This window comes from Phaseolus vulgaris, chromosome 7, assembly GCF_000499845.2.
Source record: "Phaseolus vulgaris cultivar G19833 chromosome 7, P. vulgaris v2.0, whole genome shotgun sequence".
Taxonomy (NCBI): domain Eukaryota; kingdom Viridiplantae; phylum Streptophyta; class Magnoliopsida; order Fabales; family Fabaceae; genus Phaseolus; species Phaseolus vulgaris.
The window spans coordinates 5,903,511-5,927,658 of NC_023753.2; the positions used below are offsets into that span (position 1 = coordinate 5,903,511).

General features: G+C 32.7%; 1 protein-coding gene across 2 annotated transcripts; it reads right to left on the reverse strand.

Annotated features, from left to right (window-relative positions):
* On the reverse strand, window positions 1–23,798 carry LOC137829878 (MADS-box protein AGL42-like). Of its 2 annotated transcripts, none has more exons than XM_068636856.1 (9): window positions 23,570–23,798; window positions 23,189–23,248; window positions 22,840–23,024; window positions 20,304–20,382; window positions 3,818–3,879; window positions 3,480–3,576; window positions 3,341–3,382; window positions 3,122–3,245; window positions 1–313 (listed from the first exon to the last, which is right to left on the reverse strand). In XM_068636856.1, the coding sequence occupies exons 3-9, from the start codon at window positions 23,019–23,021 to the stop codon at window positions 258–260; spliced, it is 642 nt and encodes a 213-aa protein (XP_068492957.1). In that variant the 5' UTR covers window positions 23,022–23,024; window positions 23,189–23,248; window positions 23,570–23,798; the 3' UTR covers window positions 1–257. The 2 variants fall into 2 exon arrangements, with proteins under 2 accessions (XP_068492957.1, XP_068492956.1); XM_068636855.1 differs by having other exon boundaries at window positions 3,204–3,245; window positions 23,570–23,795.
* Window positions 23,799–24,148: the final 350 nt, after the last annotated feature.

The window sequence follows — 24,148 nt, forward strand, 5'->3', positions numbered from 1 at the left end:
TAATGAAGAATTATATGAGCATTTATTAATTGATGAGCTTGATAAGGATGGAGATTATAATCAGATTTTTACACTTAAGAGAGAAAAGGATATTCTGTGAGAACACTGAGATTTGTCATCAATCTTGCAAAGTGATTAGTAGATAATATGTAAGGACCTACAATCAGCAACCCTGGTTTGGCAGTCCAATAAACAATTCTGTATCCACTTCTAAACTCTGGCTACTTGAACCGTAAGGTGCTGCTTCTACTTGTGCTTCAACTTGTGAGTGTCCAGGCCATTGCTGCTGGTATGTATTTTCCGTCCCCTGCCACTGCCATCCATAAGAAAAAAAACTTAGAAAAGGGTGATGGCCCTTTCCAACAGTAAAGATTCCATCTTCCCATTTTAGACAAAGTGATCAATGTAATATATGCAACACTATTATTTGCAAGTGGATCCATGCTACTTTTATGTTATTCTTATCGACCATTTGATTTTTGTGATTCAATCATTAAAAAGAGAAGGCAGATGTATTGAAGGGAGGAGATTCCCACAAAATATATATTTCTTCGATAATCTTTTATCGCTAAGAAATAAGACATTGTTTCTTTTGTAACAAGTCAGGATATCAATAAAAGGATTGTGTAAAGAGAAGAATTAGACAAGTTTGAGATGTTTGTAGAATATATATTTTTGGAGAGATTATACATTAAAATTATTGGCATTAATTGAAGTAAGATGACCACATTAATAATTCTGACAAATATTAATCCTGAGGTAAGCTATATAGGCACTAAAAGAGACTTAAAAACACAAACAAAGTTAATTTATTGAGGCGTGTATGATCACTGTCCGTAATGACTTATTTGTAGTGAATTGTACAAGTTTATCTAGATACAGCAGGAATTTCTTGGATCAAAATCGAGGATCAGAACTAGCAAGAATAAGTAAGAATCCAAGACTATGTAAATAGATAAAGAACATAAGAAGTGACAATAGGAAAAGACCATGAAAGATGTATTGAAAGATGCAGAAGAAACCTTGGGCCTATTTATAATTGGGAGAAGCCACAACTTCAAAAACGATTTCAGCGTGCTTCTCGTTCCAGCAACTTAACTTCCCAGGAAGGATGAAGGAGATCGCGAAGAGAATAAGACTCACGTGCAAATATCCAACCAGAAAGCATGGGAGCGTGTGACGAGTGTCTGAGGAGAGCTTCGTGAAAACTGGAATTAGAGGTGGTCGAAAAAGACGCACGAAAATATGCAACATTGCATGAGATTGAAATCGGATTTCTACAACCTCTTTGTTTTTATTTTCTTTTGCTATATACATGGATTCAGTTTTGCAAGATATTGTGTCCATGAGTCAAGACGAAATAACCAAATTGAAAAGCCAAGGTACAATCTTTCCAACCCAACAAGATCTCCAATGAGCTACAAGAGGTGACAATAAATGACGATAAAGACAAAGACCAGACAAAGGTAAAATCAAATGAAAGGGAACAGGGTTGAGAGTTGTGCCATCAAAGAATTATTTGAATTTAGGGTTTAGGGTTTAGGGTTTAGGATTAGACAAAGTGATTATGAATATGCAAAGAAACTTTTTATGGGGTTGGAGTAGCCATACTAAAAATATTATTTAGATTAAATGGGAGAGTTTGTGTAGACCTACGCAAGAGGAGGGACGATTGAGAATCAGGAAATTAGAAACTTCAACTTAACAAAATGGAGATGGAGGCTAAGTACAGACACCACAAGTATTTGAAGAGATGTGTTGTTGTCTAAGTACGGAAATTGTGTAATTACACTAGTAGGATTAATGCGTGCAAATAGCTTATTTCACAAACCTGTAGTCCAGAACAAATGATTAGGTCATACATTGAACAAAAGTACTATTAAATTTTGAGAGGACAAATGACTAGGTTATACACCAAAACAAAAATACCCGAGGCTATATTCAATATCAAATGACAAAATGAAAATTGTACAACATCTAGGTTTGTGGACTGAAAATGAATGGGAGTGGAACCTTGAATAGAGAAGACACACCTTTGAATGGGAAAGAATGGAAAAAAGAACAACAATCACAACTCGAGAATGACATTAACAATGCTCATCTTCAAGAGAAAGCTCAAGATACGTTGTTATGGCTAGCTGATCAGGGAGGAACATACATTGTCAAATCACCATATGTTGTTTTACAACAAACCACCACTTATGATCTTAGCTTAGCCTTGGATACAGTGTGGGTTGTCAAAGCACTTCCTAATGCACGCATCTTGGCTTAGAGAATTTTGCAAGTTAGAATCCCAACAAGGGTGAGCTAGATTAGTCCCCTCCACAACTTATCCTCTATGTAGTTAGTCAGATAAAACTGTCCAACATATTTTTCTGGAATGTTAAGTAGCTTATCGGGTTTGGACAACATGTTCCATATGGGCAGAGTTTCAGGTATCCTATCATAATAATATTAAATATCACTTTCAATAATTTTTCTTAGTCCTTAGATGTTAAGGTAGGCTCATATATCTTCTAATTATGTTTTTCGGTGTTACTTAGATGTAATGTTTGTTAATTACATTTTGATTAATAAAAGGGGTCAACATGTTATTCATAAGTGTGTTAAAGTGGGTTGCTCATCTTAATATAAAGGTTATCTCTAATTCCTATTGCCAAAACATATCTTGATAATCCATGATTGTCTCTATCTCGTGTAGTACATTAACTCCAAACTCGAATTAACTTGTGAAGAGTCTTGAAAGAAAAAAAAAACTTTCAATTCTATCTTCGTTTTTGTGCGATTTTGTACATGAATTAGATTATTCCTAAAGTAGTTTTTATTTATTTATTTTTTATTGTTGATAAAAAAAGTCTAAAGCATAAACAAATTCATGTTTTAGGTGAAACAAAAATATTATAGTTAACTACTAATTAAAATTATATATATATACTAGAATTTTTAAATAAAAATTTGTAAAAATGATTTTATTTATAAATTTTGAAAGGACACAAAATATTAAAAAAAATTATAAAATATAAAAATTCTACTATTAACCATAAGTCAAATAGCATGCATCAAACTCAATGAATTAACAAAACGTCATAATTAAGCAGTTGGCAAAACTAAAATGGATCACCTTGTTTCATTTGTTTATGATGCATAGAAGATTTGGGATAATGAATAGCATGGATCAAAACCAGGAAGGATAAGAATATCACCATTTCAGTTAATTTGACATTCTCTTCGAGCAAGTTATTCTCCTAAATTCAGTGAGAAAATGTGTCAGGAGTAGAGGATTCTTGTAACAGTGTTAAGCGTTTTCAATGTACTTAGCAGCTGAATGAGGCAGGGTTACCTGGGATCGTAGTTGATCAATCTGCTCCATATACAGTTGAGCCTGAATGAGAAAGATCAAAATCTCTCAATTCTCTCCTTTGAATCTCTCGAATCTCTTAATTTTTTGTTGATTATCTCAACTCAGGTGTTTTACTTACCTTTCTTTGTCTGACTCTTAACAAACTTATCTGCAGCTGATCCTCAATTCCTTTCAGTTCATCATAGGAACAACTCACGTTTTCTCCCAGCAGCTTCCTAAAACATCAATTCAATTTCAAATAACGAACCAAAAACTGTGGAAGCCAGTGCAGTGCATTTCAGGCAAGAACAAAAATACAATCAGTAATATATAGCTCAAAAAAATGCTAAAGAACATTCCCAAAAATTGAGTCATTAATTTGGCAGCAGCAGTAAAACCTCAGCTATACTATTAGGATTGAAATACGATGAACCAGAGGTAGTAGGATAATTGAGAAAGCATTAAATAAGGGCTAACCTTTTAGAAATTTCAAGAAGCTCAATCTTCTTTGCCATGCTTGCAGATTCTAACTTCAGTTGCTGCATGAAAAAGATCAACAAAAGTTAGCAATATATTCCACTTACTATCATAAAAGTAATAAAAATAATATATTTTTCTACTGTTAATGTATTTACTATAACCTAATTATCAACTTAATACTAAAGATTACTATCAAGGAGGTCGATGATTCATCAATAAAAATGAGTTAAGGAGGAATATGGACCATTATGTCCTACAGAAGTTACCATTTGTAGTGCAGTCAAGTATATAAATATAAATGAATCAATCAATTAAAAGATAAAGAGAAATTAGGAAATGGAAACTTAAGAAAGACAAGTGATTTTAAATTTTCTAAGTTAGGAATTTCTTTAAGCATTCCTCGACAATTCCTTTTATTTACGACCAAACTCCTAAGTAGAATGGGAGAGCGAAACCATTGTGCACATTATGGCAAAAACTATATGATTACATTTTTTACCTTCTTTGTTACCTTTGTTACCTGAACAGATATTAATATTTCCCTTTAATTACAAATTACTACCACACATTATCAAACACATTATGAAATAGGTTCACTTTAAATTATATTATTTTTTATTGTATTCTAAGTTATATTAAGTGTATAAAATTGTTGGGAATCTCTCCTTAATTTAATGGGGACCATGACCAATGAATCTTGATAATTGATCTATTGAATATATTCAATGATGACCATTCCAAAGTTTTGAAATTATATCTCTCTTGAAAACTATGAAATTCAATCTAGAAAGTTGTAGATAATATTTTCAAGATATCTTGAAAATGTGATAAACATTAATTATCCACTATCTCTTTATGAAGAAGCATTTCTCTCATTCTCTATATAAAGTGAATTTGTGAGGAAGAGAAGTGTAAGCAAGTGAGAAGAGCAACATAGAGAAAAAATGAGAGAATAGATATACACTATAGTGTGAGATTAGAAATCCTAGTGAGATGCTAGAGAGACATTGTATTTCATTCTTGTTGGGTGAGATTGAGTGTTATCCTCATAAAGTGAGAGAAACTAATATTGTAATCTTACTTTCATAGTAAAGACATTTTTTGGACTAGGTCCCGTGGGTTTTTATTTCTCAAGTTGAGAAGGTTTTTATTTCTCAAGTTGAGAAGGTTTTCCCACGTTAAAAATTCTTTGTGTCATTATTCTATTTTGCTCTGTTTTCTATTATCTAGTTATTGTTTTCGCAAGTGCCCATTTTGTATCTACACCAAAGAGGGAGAGTTAGTTCTGGTTTTCCCAACATTGGTATCAAAGCTTGGTTCTGATACAAGATGGAAGGAATCTCTACTGACGCAAATGATATTGAGAAGCGAGGAAAAGGTGAAACCCGTGGGAGATTTGAATCCCTTGGAAGAAACAAAAGCAAAGCCAAAGGTCGTTCTCAATCTCTCACAAGAACAACAATATTGTAGTATTGTAGCAAAGAAGGTCATAAGAGATTTGAATGCAAATTTATGAAGAGAGACCAGAAAGTCGGAACTGTCCATCCAAACTTAGTTGATCCAAAAAAGGAGGATTGTACTCCAACCACAGTTGTCACCGTTGACGATGATGTTTTTCTTATTGGAGAAGACAATTACCTAAATGTTGCATATGGTGATTGCTCTTGGATCGTTGACTTTGGTGCCTCTTTTCATGTAAGTCCACATGAAGATTTCTTTTCAAATTATAAGAAAGGTGACTTTGGTACTGTGAAAATGGGAAACCATGTTACAAGATTGTAGGTATTGGTGATATTGTGTTACTATCAAACACGGGAAACAAACTTGTGCTGAAGGAAGTGAGGCATGTTCTAGAAATGCATCTCAACCTTATCTCAACGGGTAAGTTGGATGATGCTGGTTTTCTAAGCCACTTTGGTAATAGAAAGTGGAAACTAGCAAACGGGAACCTAGTCATTGTCAGAGGTCAAAGGAAGGATCCCTTTACATTATGCAAGGAAGAATTTGTTCTGGAAAAGAAAATGTTGCTACAGACTCCAAAGATCTTTGGCATAGACGTTTGGGACATGAGTGAGAAAACACTGTAGATGCTTGCCAAAAACTACTTGTCAGGTATAAAGGGTCAAATCTTGGAATCCTGTACTGATTGCATCATGGTAAACAATGCAGAGTCGGTTTTCAGAGATCAGGTGATCCCTCAAGGAGACATGAGGTACTTCAACTTGTGCATACAAATGTTTGTGTACCATCTGAAAAATATCTTGGTGGAGCCTACTACTTTGTAACATTTATTGACGACCACTTAAGAAGAGTATGGGTGTACTTGCTAAAAACCAAAGATTAGGTACTATCAACATTTAAAGAATTTCATGCTCTAGTGGAGCGTGAGACTGGAAAAAAGCTTAAGTGTCTGAAAGCAGACAATGATGGAGAGTATCGTGGTCCGTTTGAAACCTATTGTAAGATGTATAACATTAGAATGATAAAGACACCACCAAAGACTCCTCAATTGAATGGAGTAGCTGAAAGGATGAATCGTACTATTGAAGAGAAAGTCAGATGTATGTTACAAGGTGTTAACCTCCCTAATTCTTTATGGGGTGAAGCAATAAAGACTGCAGTTGATCTTATAAACCTGACACCTTTAAGACCTCTAGATGGAGAGATTCCAGAGGAAGTGTGGTGCAAGAAGAAGGCATCCTTCAACCATCTAAGAGTATTTGGATGCAGAGTCTTTGTTCATATTCCAAAGGATGAAAGAAAAAAGCTAGATGATAAAGCCAAGGGGTGCATATATTTGGGTCCCCAGAGGATGAATTTGGGTACAGATTGTGGGATCCTATAAAGAAGAAAATTGTTAGAAGCAGAGATGTTGTGTTCTTCGAGGATCAAACGATCAGAGATATTCAAGAGAAAAATCAGTGCTAGTTCAAAGTTCGCATTGATTCCGGGGAGAGATTCCTCAACAGATAGATCATGATCAAATAGACCAACAAACATATCTTGCTCACCCAGTTCCTAACCAGATTGATGAACAACCAGATCATGATTAAATAATGTTAGATCCTCAAATACAACAAGAACCTGAGCCTTTAGAGCACCAAATGGAAGTTAAATTTAGACTCTCTGAAAGAAGAAGAATGTCATCATCAAAGTATCTTGAAGAAGACTATATTACTTTGACAGATAATGGTGAACCTCAAAACTTCGCAGTGGTTATAGATTCAATTGAGAAAAGTGAGTGGATCAAAGCCATTGAAGAAGAGATGAGATTTTTACATGAAAACCATACTTATGATATGGTGGAGCTACCTAACGAAAGAAAAGCCTTGAAAAACAATGGGCGTATAGGTTAAAACTGAAGAAGGAAGTTCGAGACCAAGGTACAAAGCTTAAATTGTTGTGAAAGGGTGCAATCAAAAGAAAGAAGTTGATTTTGATGAGATATTCTCACTAGTGGTAAAGTATTCCTCCATAAGAGTAGTATTTTGTATAACAGCTAGCCTAAATCTAGAAGTTGAACAACTTGATGTCAAAATAACTTTCCTACATGAAGACATCAAAGAAGAAATATATATGGAACAACCAAAAGGCTATGAAGAACCAAACAAGGAACACTTAGTGTGTCGTCTGAAGAAGAGTTTGTATGGTCTGAAACAAGCACCTAGACAGTGTATAAGAAGTTTGAATCCTTCATGACCAGGCACGACTTCAAGAAGACAACTGTTGACCATTGTGTGTTCATCAAGAGGTATGAAGATGGAAACTTTATTATCCTATTATTATATGTCGATGATATGTTGATCAGGATAAAGTAAAACCAAGATTGTTGGTTTGAAGAACGCTTTAAGCAAGTATTTCAAGCTAAGATTTTTCCTCAGTTCATTTAAAGGTATGGTCTTGGGTTACTTATAAATTTGCCTCTACACGTTTTTCTTATTTTGATTGGTGTCTTGATCCTCTGGTTTGTATGTATTTAATCAAAAGACTTTGAAACTCTAGGCCTTTTGTTTTTTCAGAAGGTTGAGATGAGGTGTTAGGTTGTTTCTGAGGCGTCCTTTTTTCATTCCGTTGGCTTGCTTTTTAGTTGCTCAAGTAGGATATTTATGATAAGTTTTTGGGGGAGGTGTTGTACATTTTTGTTCAATTTTGTACAAGGGTTGGACCACCCCCAAAGTGGTTCATATTTATTTATTTTTTCTTGTTGATAAAAAAAACCCTTTGTAAAATACTAAGTTTCAAAATTTTCGGAAAATGACTTATCATTTGAAATAACCTTCAACCCCATTTTCCACCATCTCTAACAATCCTCCTGACTTCTCTCTTCCATTTTAAACACATTGCTCTTCGGCACATGCTAAATGGTCGCCAACAGAGTCCTATTAAGGAATCACAATTCAGCCACATTTATGTCTATTATATCTAAGGAGAAGAAACATTGAATAAGACATTAGCTTCTTCTGACTCCAATATTACTTCTTCCATCACCTTACTGCCCCAACTTGGGTCAAGAGTCACTATTACCTAGCTCGGCAACAACTGATGTTTATCACTCCTTTATATATCTTAAATAATTGCATTATCTGTCAGACATGGGTTTTAAAGCCATGTGTGTTCTTGGCTAAAGATTGCAAGAACCTATAGCGAGGAGAAATTAACTTTATTACTTCTCACTTTCACAGTGAATTAATTATGAGATGCATTTTAAAATAAAGACCTTAATTTAAAATATTTCAAAATTATGATAATTAAATATTAAAAATTATAAATAAAACTAAAATTGAACATAAAATATACGTACATCAAAAGTTAAAACAAAATAAGTCAGGTTTTGAAGTATGAGCTTGTAACAAAAAAACTAGGAATTATATAAACTAACTTCTATCAATCATAAGAAATATGCAAATAATGTTGAAATACTTATTATCCAAGATTAGTTGTTAAAATACTTATTATCCAAGGTTATTTTTCTGAGTTTTAAAAATAATTTTTTACAACTTTAGAAAACTTATTTGTAAGGTAAAGTTACACTTTCAAAATTTTAGAGAATTTAGTTATAAAATATATTAAAACTATATAGTTTTAAATTATTTATTTATAAATAGATTTAATTATATTTATTTCTTGAAGTTTGAGAAATTTGGAGTATTTTATTGAGGTTCTACAATAAAACTTTGAAATTTAACGAAAATTAAAAACTTTAGAATAAGCCTTTGAAACTCAACAAAGGTTAAAAAGACTTACGTTAATTTGTTGAGGTTGTAGAATAAACCTTTAGAACTTATTGAAAGTTTAAAAAACCTCCATTATTTTGATGAGGTTTTAGAATAAATTTTTAGAATTTTAAGGAAGGTTAAAAAAACCTCCGTTGTTTTGCTGAGGTTTTAGAATAAACCTTTGGAATTTAATGAAGGTTAATAAAACCTCCATTGCTAAGGTTTTAAAATAAACCTTTGAAATTTAATGAAGGTTAAAAAAACCTTTGTTATTTTGCTAAGATTTTAGAATAACCTTTGAAACTTAACAAATATTAAAAAACCTTCGTTAATTAAATCAATTCCTAAAATAATAATATATTTGTGCAAATGTATGATTGAATATGATGGAGAAATCGGTTTCGTGGGTTTCTGGTTTTCCTCTTTGTCAACAATAATAGTGTTTGTTTTGAGCAAGGAGGTTAGATGGCAGATACTACATTTTTTATCACTAATTTCCCAAATGAGTTCTTCGAAAAGGATTTATAGAGATTTTTTCAACGTTGGGGAAGAGTTTTAGATGTCTTCATTCCTAGAAAGCTAAATGCAAAAAAATAACATTTTGGGTTTGTTAGATTTCACAGGGTGAGGGATGCGCTCACATTGGAAAGAAGGTTGGACCCCATTTGGATTGGAACCTAGAAATTGCAGCAAACAAACCCAAGTATATCAGGCAAGTGATTGCAAAGAAAAAATGGACTTCCACACAGCGAAATGTACAACCCCAAAAAGTTTGGAGTCAGAAGGATCAACAACGTTCTTTTACTCAAGTTGTTAAGAATGAGAATGTGAGTATTACCTCGAAGGATGCTAGTGACACAACACCCCATATCAGGATTGAGGTGGAATCATCTAACTGGCTGGAGATATGTTTATGTCTTGCGAAGAAGAGGGCATAATTGAAAAGGCAATAGCAAAGAACAAGGATTGGTTTGACAATATTTTTGGATCATTAGTTCCCTGGAATGACCCCTTCGTGGTATCTAAGAAGTTTGTATGGGTTAGTTGTAGGGGCATCTCGTTGTCTCTCTGGAATAGTCAGTGCTTTGAACGTATTGGAGCTTTAGTTGGCACACTTGTAGAGGTCGATAAGGCTACCACTGCAAGAGAGGTTTAGAGTATTCGAGATTGCGCATAAAAATCCTAGTGGGTGAGGAAGCAAATCTGGCAAAATCAATAAGGATAAATGATATCCCAATGATTTTATCGAAAAATCTGATTTGTTGGATATCCCAATGGTAGGGAGAAAATTTACTTGATACAAATCGAATGGGGTTGTTAAGAGTAGAATCAACGAGATCTTGATTTCCAGGGAGTGGTTGGAAGCTTGGCCAAACATCAAACAATTTGTTTTAAGTAGATTGGTCCCTGATAATTATGCTTTAGTATTAAAAGACACGTGTGTGGATTGGGGTTCAAAATCGTTCAAAAGTTTAAATGTGTGGCAAAGTGATGGTAGGTTTAAGGATTTCGTTCGCAGTAAATGGCAGAGTCATGAGGTGTTTGGCAGAGGGTTGTATGTTTTAAAAGAAAAATTGAAAAAGCTAAAATCATATATGAAGTCTTAGAATAGAGACGTCTTCGGGAATGTTAACGAAGTAGGGAAGATCTACAAAGGAAAATTCAAGAGTTGGACGTAAGAGATGATGAAAGCGAGCTAGATGAATTTGGGAGGGAGGATAGAAGACTCCTTTAGCCAAAACAAAGTCGAAACTTTTTTAAACAGGAGGTTGTTCTACAAGAACAAACCCGTCTTAAATGGTTGAAACAAGGCAAAATTCTTTCATTCGACCGTGAAGTGGAAGAGAGCGAGGAACGAGATTAACGGGGTAGTAGAGAACAACCTTTGGTGCGATAATAAAGAGGTGGTTAAGGATAAGGTTATATATTTCTTCAAAGCCAAGTTTGAAAGGAGCTTTGGGCCCTAGGTAAGGTTGGACAACATCTGTTTTAATTCTATCTCTGGTGAAGACAATGACTTTCTGGTAGGAGTTGTCTCTAAAGAGAAAGTTAAGGCTGCAGTTTGGAGTTGTGATAGTTTGAAGAGTCCTAGCCCAAACGATTTTAACTTCAACTTCATTAAATTTTGTTGGGATTGTTTAAAAGAGGATGTTCTTTTGGTTGTGAACGATCTTATGTCTAAAGGTATTTGGCCTAGGGGTCAAAAGCTTCTTTTATTTGTCTGATTCCAAAGTCTGATAACTCGCAACAACTTAAAGACTTTCGTCCAATCTCGTTGGTAGGGTGTGTGTACAAAATCGTTTTGATGATTCTTTCTCTTAGGTTGAAAAGGTGATTAGTAAAGTCATACATTCCAGACAATCAACTTTTTTAGAAGGAAGGGGGCTTATGGATAGCGTTCTCGTGGCTAACGAAGTCCTTGATAAGATGAAGAGGAAGAAGAAAATATGTGTTTTTTCAAGGTCGATTATGAGAAGGCTTATGACTCCGTGAGGTGAGAGTTCATTTATTATATGCTTGGAAGACTCGGATTCTGCAAAAAATGGATTTATTGGATTAAATTGTATTTGGAATCAACTTCGGTGTCAGTTTTAGTAAATGGGAGTCCGACTAAGGATTTTTTTCCAAAGAAGGGTTTGAGGCAAGGTGACCCTTTAGCTCTGTTCTTGTTCCTTAAAGCAGCTGAAGGTATAACAGGGTTTCTAAGATCGCGGTTGAGAAAAAAATTGTTGAGAGTTTGGAGATTGGGAGTTAGAAGATTAAGGTGAATATGCTTCAGTACATCGATGATACTTTGTTTTCCTACAAAGCTAGCTTAAAAAACGTGTTTAACATAAAAATTATTCTGAAATGCTTCGAATTGGCTTTTGGTCTTAAGGTGAACTTCTTGAATAGCAGAATTTATGGGGTGGGGGTCGATCAGACTTCAATATTTTGTTTTGCGACAATCCTCAGTTGTGATGTGATGAAGACTCCTTTTAATTACTTGAGGTTGCTGGTAGGAAGGTGTTTTAAGAGGAACGTGTTTTGGGAGGAAGTGGTCAATAGAATCAAAAATAGACTAGGCAATTGGAAGGGTAGATTCGTCTCGGTGGTCGGGAGGATTTGCTTGATTAAATCTGTTTTGTCGTTTATCCCTCTGTTTTATTTATCTTTGTTCAGGATACTGTCTACTGTGATGAAGAAGATCGTGAGTCTGCAGAGAAATTTTCTTTGGGGGGTGGGGGTCTGAAGGGAGGAAGATTGCTTGGGTTGCTTGGGATAAAGTCTGCGAGTCTCGGGAAGCAGGGTGTCTTGGCATTGTTAATAATGTCTGGGTGTGGAGGCTAGCTTGGAGAAGGAGTGTGTTCGCTTGGGAGGAGTCCCAAGTAGGTCAGCTTCTCAAGGTGGTACTCGGTTCGACTCTCGCTTTGGATTCTAAGGATAGATGGGTGTGGAAGAATAGCGAGTCTGAAGCGTTTTCAGTCAAGTTCGCGTACGGTATTCTGAGATGGGAGGTAGAAGGGGGACACCCGTCGTTGTCCAACTTCTTCTAGAGGATCGAGGCCCTACCTTGAGCTTAAGTCACATCTTGGAGGGTGATTGAAGAAAAGATTGCTACTAAGGTCAATTTGGAGAGACGCGGGGTAATGGTCGAGAGTAACCTATGTGTCCTGTGCGGGAGAAAGAATAGTCGACAAGTCATCTGTTTTTTGGTTGCAAAGTTTCTTGGCTAGTTTGTAAGCTTTGTTGCGAGTGGTTAGAAGTGTGTTCGATAGACCCTTTTACACCTGTTTCTCATTTTACGCAGTTTAGATTACTCGACGAGTCTACGTCTGTTAATCTAATTATGGGCAGTATTTGGATTGCAGTGGTAAGTGAGATTTGGAGACATAAGAATGATTGTACATTTAAAGGTAGAGTGATTGGCCATTCTGAATTTTTTTCATTGGCATAGTTAAAAGTTTGGTCTTGGATTTTCTCAAAAGTGTCTTTTGTGGTCTTTTCCTTCTCAAATTGGTGCCTAGAACCCATGGTATGTATGCATTCGATTAAAAGTCTTTAATGTTTTGTAGGTTGGTTGAGCTGATCATTGGTGTTTTTTAGGAGTGTTAACTTTTGTGGTGGTTTAGAGTGGTAGGGTGTTTTGGTTGGTGATGTTTGTGTAGGTAGTTGGTGACAAATTTATGGATTATGTTTTTGCTTGTAAAGAAGTGTGATTGTCTCTTTGATTTGTAAAATAGTTGGATTACCCTTAAAGTGTGTCACGTTTATTTATTTTTTCTTGCCGATAAAAAAATTAAATTAATTCCTAAAGTTTCCGTTAAGTAACTTCTATTAAAACATTTTTTTAGTGTTATTTTTATTTTGTATTAGTATCTAAGGATCTTCATTCTTAATTAATTTTGATAGTTAAAGTAACTCGAGAAATAACATGTAACGTATTCATCCACAATTGATGCGCATCGATTTTAACGAGACATGCTAAATAATAAAGTTTTTCATATAACCCTTTATATATGTTTGGCCAAAAACTCCTTTTAGAATTCATTTTTACTTAAATAATAGCAGGTGATTTATACGTTCAACTATTTAATTGGCTATAGTGCAAGGACTTATATGTCTTTTATTCAATTGATTACTTGACTAATATCACGAGAACTTTTACCTTCCTTATTAGGTCACAACTCGATTGATAATATGAAGACTTATGTCTTTTATCTATGTGGCTACTTGATTAATATTATAATGAAAACTCATCAAATCACAACATTCACAAAATAAGATGACCTAGAGCTCTATTTAAAGACTTAATAGCATACATAGGTATAATTAAGATTTTGTCTATCTTTTATAGGTCCAATAAGGATGACAACTTTGGGATGAAGAAATGTATAGAGTATTTTAGATAAGACCTCCATACCATAAAAGAATACTAGAGCATTGGTCAAAGGACTATAAGAAGATTGAAATTTAGTTGACTTTCGCAGGAACAAGTCAGCATCATTTTTGGGTCAAACTTTAGTTTAAATAATTATATAAGAGTAGTTTAGGATTCCATGGTCATATATTAGGCTTAGTAGTGTAAAATAATTGGGCCTTGTATTTGGGCTAGAGGTAGAATAGGGTTAGAATATGGGCAAATTCTTCCTACATCCAATATTTTTGAACTTGCACCCAACACAATTTTAAAATTCCAAAAATACCTTTTGTTCTGAAAATGAAAATCCGAAATTGAAAATAATACATTCTGGAAAAGTAGATTCGGAAAAGCTTTTTGTGTTCCGAAAATAAAAATCTAGAAACAAAAATCAAAAGCCCATTCCGGATAAGAAAATCCGCAATACAAAAAATAATACATTAAGGGCATTTTCGTCTTTTCCACTAGAATTGGGTGCAGTGATATGGTGCAGGAAGCAATTGCCTAAAATATGATGACATAAACCCTATAGAGTTACATTTGGGCTTCTTTAAGCCCAAAGTAAACCCTAGACGTTCAAGAGGTGTTGCACACAAAAAGGAGACTAAATTGACATGTGCTACACATAAGAGAAGGCATGGAAAGTGTGACTAGCCACATGACACTTCCTTAATGGAAAGAATTTACACTAATGAAGAGGTGACAATTGTCAATCTCTCATTTGAAGGATCCTCTCAAATGAGAAGATGACACTTGTCAAACACTTAATAGCTTCCGTTGGAATGTCATTTCTTCATAGCTTCCGCAAGTCATCTTTCATTTCCATCCAAAGACAATTCAAAAACAAAAGAATGAGCCAATCCGGGTTTGCATCATAGCACGAGGACTTTTCATCTCCTATTACTTGTTAACTCGTGATAGTGTGAGAACTTGTATATCCCCTATCTAGTTGGTTACTTGACTTATAACATGAGGATTTTTACATCCTTTATCTAGCAACTCAACTAATAACGTTATCACTTTTACGTCCCTTGTTTACTTGACTGGTAGTGTGACTCATGTCCACTTACTTAGTTCGTGACTTGAGTGATAATGCCATGACTTATACAACTACTCTACATAGTGTGTGAATCACTCATCTATTTATCTAATTAGATACTTGATTAATAACTTGTGATTCATTTGTTCCTATCTAGTTGGTGATACAATTAATAATATTTGACTTGCATACTCTTATCAAATAATCACAAATTCAAACTCAAAAATAAAATGATACTTAATTTTGAAAGTTGGATTATTTATCAACTTATATAGTTTATTTAGTTGTACTTAATTGGAAGTTGTGTACTATAAATTTATTTATTGACCAATATGATAGTCCTTGTCTAAAATATCAATATAATACAAGTCACAAATCTTTAAATCCTATTCACAACAACAAGCCACCAGATACTTGTATTATATGTGACTTGTATTATAGGAAAACCCTAAACCCTATAGAAGTTACCACCAGTAGGAAAATTGATCAACTAAAGAATATAGGAAAACTAGAAAAATAGAAACCCCTAGTCAAGGAAATCTAATTTCAAATTTAAGAAGAATAATTGATTTTAGTTAGAGACTCTAGACTAAACAAAGACAAATAACTAATCTGAATGTTATAACTTATAGAATCTTATTGATTCTTCTCTATTTCACTTGAAATATCACTACCAACCGATAGTGTATCAACTCACTACTAACTGGTATGTCTCTGCAATCAAAAAGATATGAGAACCACAAACCAGGCACGGTAGTGTTGCAAATGCACAAATTTAACCTGAATCTTGAGTAAAGCATGTTTATTGTTTCATTTAATATTTTAATAAATAATCAATTGTTTGTAAAATTAAAAGTGTTCATTTCCTTAAAATAAATAAATCGAAATACATATAGAAGCTATGCCTATTGTTGTATTATTATAATTTTCTCCTAAATTTTGCTGGATTATAAATGGTTTCAAACCTGATAAAGGTTGTTATTATTAGGCGCAGGTAACATAAGCAATGAAGTATTGGTTAACGGTATTACGCAAAGGAAAGAGCTAATAAAAAAAAAGGGAAAGGAAAAACCATTTTGTGGGTAATAACATTAAAATGTAACAGTTGAGTTGGAGTATGTGTAGTTTGGTTTATATTAATATGTTGTACATATATTTATTTAGTTGGTTAAAAAAGGTATTAGTAAATAAAATAAATATAATTATTAGGTTAAGTAAAGAAACTTAATATGAAAAAATAAACTTGGACAATGACATAATTGTTACTAGATAAAAGCAAACTATCTATGAGATCCTCAACCATTGTTTTTGTGGATTTTGTTGGATAGATGTATTAGGAGGTTGTGGAAGTTGATTATTATCATCATTTTCTTTCCCTGTGATACAACTCAAATCGACAAGCAGATGATTAAGGACACCACGAACACTTCACAATTAGTCATCTCAGCATTCAAGATAAGGTCCCACCAAAACATCTTAAAGACATCAGCAGAAGAAGAACTGGACATAGGCCAAAACATCAAATGTTCTTTCTTCTGGTCTTTTTACAAGACAAGTTTATGTAAATAATTTTGGCTCTTTTTGGGAGTCCAAATAGAAGTATAAGCTAGAGTAGGGTGTGCTTAGTAATTTGGGCTTGTGTCAAACCCACCTTTCATGACATGTGTACCTAGGTTTATGGCTTCTTTGACCTACCTTCTAGAAGGTTGCTCACAAATGACACCCCTACCCCTCTCACTCTTGCTCCCCAAGTCACTATCTCCTATATAAAGGGTGTCTTGCCTCATGTATTTTTACACATTAAATTTGAATAGAAAAAAAACTTTGCTTGAGTGATTAGTGAGTTTTGTCTTCTAAAGGTTCTTAGTTCTTATCTTGAGTGTAGTGTATTTCAAGTGGCGGCTCTTCACCACTCATCTTGGAGTCTTACGCCTTTATCTTTCCTTTTTATGTTCTTTTATCATTCATTTACCATTCGGTTTTCACTTTATGCCTTGCTTCATTTTGTTCATTTAATTTCGCAAGTCATTTTCATCCTCTCTCTATAATTGTGTTTTCTCTTTGCTCTTTAGAAGAGAATATTCACACTTAACCACTTGGTTAAGTTTGTGTCTAGTGACAATCTTCTTTGAGCTTATCACTATAATTTCTAATTCAAAAACCATAAACAAAGTGCAACCTCTAAAATGGACAGTCCTAAAATCAACTCACATCACTCGGGTTATCATGAGTAGGAATATCGGACCTGTATGAAAGTATTATGGATCGATAACAATGTATGTATGAAATTGGATGAAAGCAAAGAGTGTTGTCATTGTTGAAGTACCTATCATATGTGATGCACCTGAAAGAATATTTGGTTGGGATTGAAATGTGGTGTAAGTGGACAAAACTTGTTGGTATGGAAACTAGGCAAACATATTGTGGTGGTGGACCATAAATGTGACATTTTTGTTGGTTCAAGGGGGTAGACTGATGAAAAGATTGTTGTTTGTATGCTCATGTTATCGCTGTTTGTTTTACATGTCATTTATAAACGACATTCATTGACCCAATCTACAATTTGCATAATATTTAGAAGGCTTACGAAATTTAATTTCATCTAGTTCAAAATGAGGATTATTGGTTTACTTATAGAGGATTGAATTTGATCCTAAACCCCACATGAGACGTAAGGAATCAGAAAGACCAACTAGTAACCATTTATATAATGAAATTGATTAATCAATTTTGAAAAAGTCAAATAAATGTTCTTATTATAGGAATTAAGATCACAATAGGACAAATTGTCCATACAGACAATAAAATGTCGTCTCTTGTATTTTTTTTTATCTACAAAGAATAAATAAAATAAAATGAGACACTTTAGTTGTGTCCCAACCCTTATACAGAAACTGGTCAAGGCCAAGCTGGTCAACACCTGACAAGCATCCATCAGACTCTACAAACCACCAAACCAATCCTCAAGAAAAAAAAAAGGAACGGTAGACCATATCAAAAGAATTTAGCAACTATTCTATCAGTGTTCTTATAATCAATCTTTAGTTAAAAGAGGACAGAATAAAATACAGACAAAACATCCCCTAATACAACTGGAAGCCCACAAAACAATTACTAAACAAAGTCCTCACCGAAAAACAAGTCCAACACAAATCTACTCAAAAGTGGGTTTGCTTTCTTCAAACCTAAAATTTTTTTACCTACTTACTAACCTGCCTAGGAGCCGCAAAATTTGTTCATAGCCTCACTAACGGTATCACAATAACCTGCACAAAAAATCCAACATTCCTAGATATATAGAAAATAACATTTTGCACACCGTCATTTTTTCAAATACTTCATACAACATATGAGATCCAAGCATCAATCCGAATAAGAGAAGTCTGCAAATCTTTCCTTAGTCGAAACCCAATACCAAGATTTTCTTTGAGCCATAGTGAAAATCTCCAAAAAATCTACTCTCCCATTCTTAGAGATACAATTATTCCTATGATTCTGTATTTCTCCTACAACTGTTATCCAAATCCCCCCAACATCTAATGAAAGCTTCCTTCATACCTACAAGCTTAAACAACATGAAATGCATTTTTGCATCAGAATGATACACCGAGTAGAACCCTCAAGCTACTTAAAACAAAGACCCCATATTCTCCAGGAAACCTTACACAAAGAAAATATGATTTATTGTCTCCTCTTCCTCACCAAATAAGGGACGGAGATTACTTACCAGAACTATGCCACGTTGCATAAGATTATCCTTAGTAGCAATTGTAATAGTCAACACCCTCCAAGTTGTAACTTGTGCTGAAGGAAGAGTCTTTAACTTCCAAAACTCCGCAAGGAAATCCCTAGTACAACCTTGTTCAACCCCTTTAAATGATTATAAGTTGTTTTCACCGAGTCAACTGTAGACTTTGTATCCCTCCAGATCCACTTATCAGTCATACCTTTACTCTCCTCCATTAATCTCTTATTATCCAACCACCAAGAATTGTTCATCTTGACTAGATTCCCACACAAAGAGAGTCCTTCTCCTCTCCAGATTCTACGATCAACAATTATCGTTCAAAACACCAACATGTGATAATGTGCCGCCAACATCTAAAAAGACTGAAAACAGCCTAGAAAATTTTTGTTTTAAAGATTCATTATCCACCAATTTATCTCTCAAAACATAATTTCTTTTCCATCTCTTACTACCCACTTTTTCAAATTTTAGCATGGATTAATATGCAATATTATTAGAGTCGGCTAATCTGACTCAATTGTGACATAAAACATTTATAATTTATTCTAATAAAATATAATTCATAAAATTATTATAAATTTTAATATTATGTTATGAAAAATTTATATTTCGGTTGAACCGACATATAAAAAACATCAGAGTCGACTTAACCAATTCTAATAATATTAAATGTACTTTATTTAGTGAATTAACAATTTAAAAAATATTATTATATTATTTAATTTTATTAATAAACATTATTAAGTTTTGCCTATAATAGGGCATTGTTATTTTTAATTTTTTTAACAGAATACTGAGTTAGATTCTGTTAAAGATATTACATTTTGACTTCTTAAAAATTAATGAAATATTTATGATGATTGATGTTAATATAATATATTTTTAATTTAAACTAGAGTTAACTCAAATAATGTTAATTTATACTGTGTGTGCCTTCGTACTAAGGAGTAGATTATTTTTAATCTAAATGTCCAAATTTAAAGATGAAAAATCTACTCAATCACTCATTCTTCTTCTCATCTCGTTCATTTACTCTCATATTCGTCATTCATCCTCATCTCTCTCACGTACAATCATCTTAGTCATCTATATCCATCTCTTTCATTCACATGCATTTGAAGATGGTGACAATGTAGTAAACATTTTCTAAACTATTAATAAATAATCAAATTTTATAACTTTTGCGTCAATCAAATCAATACTATATTTCCATAATTAATGAATATTTAACTTATAATGTTCTTAATGTGAATTTAATCTATGTTTGTAATATCCGTTATCAAGAATTAACGTAAAGGTTATAGCATCACGAGAGACGCTAATTACATGTTAACGTCATCTATTTGTCACTTATGTTAGTTCTTGGCCGTCACCAAATCTAGGTTTTATTATAGTTTATATTAAATGTACTAGGGCCAACATTAGTAGTATAACTAAGCTTTAAGTATATTAAGTTTGATCATTAACTATGATTAATTCAAATATCACATTAGAGTTATATAAATATTACTGGACAATTCATTCACATTTATGACTCCATATATTATGACTTTTCTAAATTTCTAAGATCAGAATAAAACCTGAATATAATCGTCTCCAAGTTTATTCGCAGGAACATCCTTCGTATATTGACTGTATCGTTCCAAAATCTTTGACATGCTGAAATATTTAAAACAACTTTTGTTAAAATTAAGAATTTAATTAAAGTATAATGATAGCTGCGAAAATTCACGGTATCATTTGGTTATATATTTTTGTCTATTGCTAACTTTTGTAATAAGTTATTTAAAAGTTACATTTATATATTGTAAGATCAAAGTATTAGAACAAAATATGAACATTAATATAGAGCTATGTAGATAAGTTTTAGTACATTTTTTTTTTCAGCAAAAGTTTTAGTACATATACCAAGAATTTAGCCTGTTGTAACTAATAGTGCTTATTTATAGTCATTTTGCACAAGATTGACCCATTTTCACATCTATTGATTTTTATTAGAAAAATGAGATGTATAGATTCCCTCAGAGAAAAGTGTTGGTGAAATAGTATATGTATAAATGTTAAACCCTAGGATCGCAAAGTTTTATGTTGTCTGTATAAAAAGCTATATAGTTGTTCTCCTCATCTTCTAATAACGGGCTGCATCTGCAAAAATAATTTATAGTTATACAATGCTGTGCATAATCTAATAATTTATAGTTACACAATGCAGTGCAAATTTGTGCATAATCTTCTGCAGTTTTTAGCTTTAAGCAATAAGCATTGGTATTTCTTAGACTGTTTTAAGTAGTAAGAGCATGTTGACAATAGTTTGTTAATGTAAAAGGTTAAGGTTAATGTTTCATCTTAATTTAATTTATTTATGATAAAAAAAAAATATACTGCACTGCAACATTTTACCAATAAACCAAATTTACTCATTAAACCTTCCTACCAAATTATCTATAGTTTTTTCCAGATTATCTCAAAACAAGTAACATTCTTATTTTTTAATGTACTATTAATTGTTTTTCTCCTAAATTTCAATTTTAACATTCATTTTATACCCAAAATTACATATTTTTTTATCAACAAAAATAATAAATAAAAGGGGAATATTAAGAGTATTCAAACTCATAAAAAAAAATCCTGCATTGGCTATAAAAACCCTAAACATTCACAGTAACTGATGTTTTCACTTTACAGTATATTATTAATATTTTAAAAAAAATTCCCTCACATATTAATATGTTAACAATTCAACCACCACAATTACTTCATTCTTTATTTAATGTATTTATTAAAAGTAATGCACCTACGTGTGTGTAGGTATATATATCATTTTTCTTAATCTATTTTTTAGAAATATTAAATTCCATATAAAAAAATAAACCTACATAACTTATGTATACTTGTTGTTATAGTGCTAAAACCAATCTGTTGACATTTTAAAGAATTAGGGTAATTAAGAGATGTGCACATAATTCTTACTAAAAATAAGAAATAAATGTGTACGGAATGTCCCTAAGAGAACTGCTCGTGAATACTAGGTAAATCCCTCTTTCCAAGGTGGTATATATATATATATATATATATATATATATATATATCAATACTGTTGGAAAAAGACATGCATAAACACATGCCTGCACTTGAAAATGTCCATAGTTTGTTCCACAAAAGCCAAAAACTTCCATGTCTCAAGGTTCTAAAAAAGTGAGAGTGAAGTTTATATAAATAGATGTGAATTTATGTAAGTTGCTTTAACATTTACTCATATTTATGGTAGGAAGTGATTTTAGTACAAGATATAGATCTGTCAATAAATTGTCCTATAAGATATTGCATATCAAATTCTACACGTAGGTACTACTGATCTAAATTAACTTTTTAAGGGGCACATCACCCAATAACCCTTTATTTCATATCTTATTTAATCCTTTATTTCATATTTTATTTAACAAGTCTTAATAGAACTGTGAACATGTCATGACTCTGTGAAGATGGCAAGTCTTATATCTTTGTTGCTTTATTTTTTTATTATAGTAATAAATTTTGATTAAAAACTCGTATTATATGTAGATTGGAGTATTTTAAGTATTTTCATTTATATTATTTTTTGTTGCTAATTAAAAAAAAAACCTTAAACAGAATTGGACTTTGATGATAGATTGGTTTCATGTCTATAATTACTCTAAACAAACAACTAAAATCTAGGGAATATTGAAATGACCTACCACAATTCAAAGGGTACCTAACTTACTAATGGGCTTCCATTTTATTCAGCCAAGGGAATACAAATACTCAAACCAGTACAATGAATACTTCTTACATAGCCAGAACCTTTTAGTATAGTCATCTCAGTAATCAGTACAACTCAGTCACATATAGCACAATTAAAGACACACCCACTCATTTGTTTTTCTCTTTTTTCTTTTGTACATATAGCACCAAATTTCAAATAGTAAGTTAGATAAAAAAAACTAAGAAAGACTACTCACAGAACCACCAATTCAACCCATCTCCCTTTTTTTCCACATTAGTATAACAGGTACATACATATCTTTGAGCAATAATATATAGCATATATCTATTGAAGTACTATTTCTTAAGCAGAATAAACGAAGAAAAACGTACTCGCAACTTGAGAACTCATAGAGCCTTCCATTCTGGGCGAAGACTATGACAGCTACTTGTGCATCACAAAGAACTGATAGCTCATAAGCTTTCTTTAGAAGACCATTTCTACGCTTTGAAAAGGTCACTTGACGGCTTGTTGCATCCTCAATTTTTTTCATTTGAACCTTTCCCCTCACCATCTCCTACACATAAAAACAAGAAGATGCATAAGCCCCTCTAAAACAAAACAAAAAAGAGAAGTCAAAAATTTTCTATAAGCTCTAAATGGAACCAAATAAAGTAAAAAAAATTATAAGAACTGATAACTAAGTACAAAAAATTGAAAATGTACGGAACAAAATATTACCAGAAATTCGCAAGAGGCTCTTCCAGAAAAGTTTCCCTTTAATTTGTGTTCTTTCTAAAGCTGGAAAATGTAAGATTTTGAAACAAACAGTTAAAACCCACAATCCAATCTGGGGTGAGCAGCAACAGTCAATAGAAGAAGATAGTTAAAAGAGATATTTAGTTTTATCAGAAATAAATTGATCCTTGAACTCCAGAATGGATCTTACAGATCGTTTAGGCTATTTTAGACAACATGTACCAAATTAAATTAAATGCGGTGAAAAATAGTGACCTCTCAGAATGGTTGAAATTAAACCATTCTAATATAAGCAGAGAGAAAGCTAAAAGAGCTCACTGCTTCATCATAGGTCAAGGAACACAGAGAAAAACCAAAACTCACCACTATTCTTAGGTTAAAAAGAGAAGAGAAACTGTAGCTAGTGGAAGAAAGAACTGGAAAATATTCCAGAAACCCTAGCCAGAAGCATCGTACTTCCAGCAAAGTGGTATTCATTGTAGATGTTTTTCGGACCACAGAAAGGAGGGTGTTGCCTTATTCCATCCATTTTTGTCATCCTCCCATAGGTTCGACACCCCAATAGTTGACTTGAAAACAGACCACAAAAAGAAATGGAAAACAAAATTTCTGTTTCTTTTTTGTTTCTTATCATCTAATTGTCTGTCTTTTTTTAGTAAAATTAAATAACTATTTAAGGCAAAATGTTCTTAACAAAAAACTTTGGTATTTGAATAAAAGATCTAAAAATGTTAATTTAAACAAAATACTATAAAACTCTGTTACCACATAAGAAAAAATAAATATTAAACATTAAAGTTACTTAGTATGTTATTTTATTTTAGTTAAAATTTATTTATTTATTTAATAAAATTAGGTAATGATTTTTTAAAAAATTTAACTCAATTTTATAAAAATTAGTTTATTATTGTAACATGAAAGATTACAAGTTTTCAGGATGTG

Coding starts and splice junctions, on each gene's coding strand:
- LOC137829878 (XM_068636855.1), bottom strand. CDS start 23,021: ATGGTGAGGGGAAAGGTTCAAATGAAAAAAATTGAGGATGCAACAAGC. Junction 3,577..3,817: donor CTTCTTGAAATTTCTAAAAG/GTTAGCCCTTAT, acceptor TTGATGTTTTAG/GAAGCTGCTGGGAGAAAACG. Junction 314..3,203: donor ATGTCAAATTAACTGAAATG/GTGATATTCTTA, acceptor TATGGATGGCAG/TGGCAGGGGACGGAAAATAC.